The following is a 3903-nucleotide window of genomic DNA, read 5'->3' as shown; positions in this document are numbered from 1 at the left end:
CTCATCTCCTTTTACATTGTAAGGGTGTCGCTAGTATTTGAAGTCTTCTTTGAAGTATTATTGGTATTCATTAGGTTATGCCAGAAACTATTGGTGCGTGTTGAAAAACATGGATTGATGTAGCTATATTTGCGGGCCTGAAACAATGAGGTTATATCCCCATTATTTTCAATGGATAATTTGGTTGGAGACAAATTGTAGAAACTTCAAAAATTTCAAACGAACGTCGCCATTCATTCAAAATGCTACCATCCTAATATTATATGAGATTCGATTTGGGAAACCAACAAATTCAGTACGAGAACTCACTACCCTTTTAGAAAATATCCGCACACGTTAATTTTGTATTATATGTAATTTTTTCATAAATGTAATGTTTTTGTTATTGTATACTTAATCGACTATCCATTTCATAATAAAATTAGATTAATCGTATTAAAAATTCATTATAAAAAATTGAATAACTCAACATATTATCAAATCATTTTTTTCAAAAAAAAATCATAAAAATCTTTGTAAACCAGCATTAAACAAGTTATAAATAGAAAAATAAAAACTAATATGCTCCCAATAATATACTAATACCTAACAAAGTCTCTTTCTGACTCCTCTCCGTCTCCCATCTTCCAAAAACATCACAGGGAAGAGTTCTTTACAGCGATCGAGCAAGCCAGAAAGAGAATGTCCAAGTCTTGCAAGGGTTTGGCCATGGAATTGGTCAAGTGTCTTAGTGAATCCGACTGCGTTAAGGTACTACTTCCTTATTCCCGATTTCATTTCTCTCTTTTCTGCTCCAGGATGCTAGATTGCAGAACATAAATAGAGATTAGAAGTAGAATACTATGAAGATTGGGGTGGATAATGAGAGAAATTAGGAGAGAGTGTCAGAAGATCAGAAGAGAGAGAAAAGATTAGTTCACAGTAGAATTACTCGCATGATCTATTGCGGTCTGGGCATTATTTTCGCTAGATGATGAAGATTGACCCATGTTTTCTCTTTAGCTGCTTAAAACTTTTATGTTCAGCCAATATTTTTGTCTCTCATTGTTGCATATATCCTGAGTCCTCTTGTGATTATTTAGGGTTTGTATTTATTTTTCTAGGTTGAGAAGAGACCATACAGGGAATGTGCAAAAGAAAAGAGTCCCTGCATATCTAGTGAATGTGTTGGACTTAGAGAAACATACTTTAATTGCAAGAGAGGACAGGTAACATCTTTTGATTCATATTTATCCATTTTTGTTTCTAAATTTCTGAAAACACTCAGTTTTCAAACATAAACATATCTGGATCCACACGTTAAGTAGAAATCTGATAGAAATGATGTTTTCTTTTTACAATGAAGTCATTGTTATACCTTGACCTATTTCACTTTGTTGAGAAGATGCATTTTCTGGTTATATTATCTTGCCGTTTTGTGTGCATCAGTTGAATATATGCAAACTGTGCACCTTATTCTTATTTCTTAAAGTTCTCTCCATGTATATTTTTTTGGGAAGGCATAATGTGCCCGTGTTAAAATAAAAGAATGAAGCCTAGAAGTACTTGGATAAGTAAAATCCCAACATCAAAAGAGGTGCAAGGAGAATGAAACATTTGATCCTAGCAATGCCATTCTTTTTCCCTTGAAATTCTACAATTCCTTTCTTTCCAAATAGACCACCACATAATTGGGACTATTGGCTTCCAGCTTGTACCAATATTGTTAGGAGTGCTCCAGTCATTCCATTTTTTCCAACATTCCCCCACAGTTAATGGCATCTCCCGTTGGAGATTAAGGAGGTTTTGGATAAGAGACCAAATTTCCTTTGTCATATGACAATCCAAGAGAAGGTGGTTGGCTGTCTCCTCGGAACTCTCACAAGGAATCTATTATTAAGGATATAAGATTCATCCACCCTGAGTATCTTGTTGGACTAAGGGAACTACCACTTGAGGTCTCAGGATCCGTTTCCATTGAAAGCACCTTGATTGAAGTGGGAGATTATGACAATGGATTGTTGTGCTAGTCTCTTCCGGGGAATAGTCAAGGTGCACAGCGTTAACAATAAATAGAAGCCTCACATTCCCAACTTTTAGACAAGAACCAATTTTTATGGTGATTTGGAAATCTGCAACTTCCAACTCTTGTTCTATTTAATTAGTATGGCTCATTTGAAAACCATTTTTACTTCTAATTGTTATCTTGTTCTTACACTATTACAATCATATAAAATAAACTTATTTTCAATAGAAGTAGTTTCTCTTAAAAAGTACTCACATGCATCAACTTAAATATCATGCAGTAACCTAGTTTTCCAAAACAAAAAAGTTTTCTTGTTTCTCTATGGTAATTTTAACCTAGCTTGCATCTAATTCTTCCTATTTTTTTTTTTTTATCTTTTCATTTTTTGGTACAAATGTATACTTGTTAGTTGTTACATTCACTTCTGAGTAATGCATACAACCTTTAAAAAATAAAGAAGAGAGTCAATAATGATAGTTTAGCTTATACAGTTAATTTCTGCAAAATTGCTACAGTTACTTGCTTAATATGTCTTAAAAAAACTTCTCTAAACTATTCATCATTGGTTCTTTTCTGCAAACATAGTTTCTCTTGGTACTCTAACACGTGCACGAGACTGACTTGTTCTTCACTAACTCTTTAGACAGATTTTATCATGTCACCTAAAATTTGCAACTTAAAATAGAAGGTAGACAAATAGGAACAAATGACTGCTCAGTGAGATCTCTTGTCAAGTCAATTGACGAAAATCTCGAGACAACTAATGTAGTATCTGATTGAGTTGGATTGGGTTTTGTAAGGCCACATTGATTGATAAAAATTTGTTCCCAATCCCCATCATCGTCTTCTGATGGAGTATTTAGTTTTGTGTCCTAGTTTTATCACCCTGGCTAAGGTGCAGTCGAATAGCCCAGTATCTTCTGTTAGATGCATTGTGGATCAACTTGAGAACCTTAGAACTAAATGGCTATTTTGTTCTTGGAGTCTAGACTTGATTTTATTTGAGTAGTCCATTGTAGATTGATTCTTGCTTGTTATCATTTTTCCCAAACACTTTTATTGAATGATCTTTGTTCAGAAAGTATAGGATTAGCGACTTCTCCAATGTTATTTTCCATCAAAATTGCCCAACATTTGCTAGAGGATTGTATTGTATTGATTGATGTAATGCTGGTTGAAGGTTTATTTCCATGAGAATTTATGATAGAGTTCCGTCATTAATCATTTTTTTTTCTGCTTCAGGTCGATATGAGAGCTCGGATTCGAGGAAACAAGGGCTACTAGAACGGGAGAAAAAGCTTGACACACAAACTGGAGGAATGTATAAAGGAGTAGGATACCTATCGAGAAGAAGAGAGATCATTGATAGTTAAGTTTGTTGACTGCTAGATTTGGGAATAACCAACCGGCATTTGACTAATAGAAAATCCTGATTCCTGGTTTTTGTTTATTATTATTTTTTGTGCGATATGAGAATTGGGTGATTTTTTTTGTTTTCAAAATTTAAAATACCGCATTGGGTTAATCTTTTTCTATTGAATATTGTGTAAATTTCAATGAAGCAGAAACATGAGCATTTTTTTACTCATTAGATTAGATAGATGTTACAAACTCTATTTATTTTGCACATGTTCTTTGGCATTCAAAATCTCTAGGATGGAAGAAAATAAGAACTTTTAAATGACCATTCATGGTGGATAAACATTGATAGATTTTTACTTTTTAGGAATTTATAATGTTAGCCATTATATTGATAAGGTGTTCTAGGTAGGAATTGAATATATAAAATATAATGAGGATCAAGAAGTGGTGGTTTCAGTCGCTTACCTCAAGAAGGGGTGGTTTCAGTCACTTTGGTAAGCGACGATGCCATTGTATAGATACTTGATAGTACTTAC

At 33.7% G+C, this 3903-nt stretch overlaps 1 protein-coding gene across 1 annotated transcript; it reads left to right on the top strand.

Moving 5' to 3' along the window:
* The first annotated feature begins 595 nt into the window (after positions 1-595).
* LOC124932290 (cytochrome c oxidase assembly factor 5) lies at positions 596-3607 on the top strand. The gene is made up of 3 exons (XM_047472907.1): positions 596-750; positions 1104-1208; positions 3248-3607. Exons 1-3 carry the CDS (start codon positions 682-684, stop codon positions 3287-3289), a joined length of 216 nt encoding a protein of 71 aa, XP_047328863.1. The 5' UTR covers positions 596-681; the 3' UTR covers positions 3290-3607.
* The last annotated feature ends 296 nt before the right edge of the window (positions 3608-3903 follow it).

This window comes from Impatiens glandulifera, chromosome 3 (assembly GCF_907164915.1).
Source record: "Impatiens glandulifera chromosome 3, dImpGla2.1, whole genome shotgun sequence".
Classification (NCBI taxonomy): Eukaryota; Viridiplantae; Streptophyta; class Magnoliopsida; order Ericales; family Balsaminaceae; genus Impatiens; species Impatiens glandulifera.
Note: the sequence above shows the minus strand (reverse complement) of the source record. Positions and strands in the feature narration are given on the sequence as shown.

Excerpts from the sequence above, each read along its gene's own strand:
- LOC124932290 (XM_047472907.1), top strand. The coding sequence starts at position 682 with ATGTCCAAGTCTTGCAAGGGTTTGGCCATGGAATTGGTCAAGTGTCTT. Across the intron at positions 751-1,103 it reads GTGAATCCGACTGCGTTAAG|GTTGAGAAGAGACCATACAG; the intron begins GTACTACTTCCT and ends TTATTTTTCTAG. Across the intron at positions 1,209-3,247 it reads TTAATTGCAAGAGAGGACAG|GTCGATATGAGAGCTCGGAT; the intron begins GTAACATCTTTT and ends TTTCTGCTTCAG.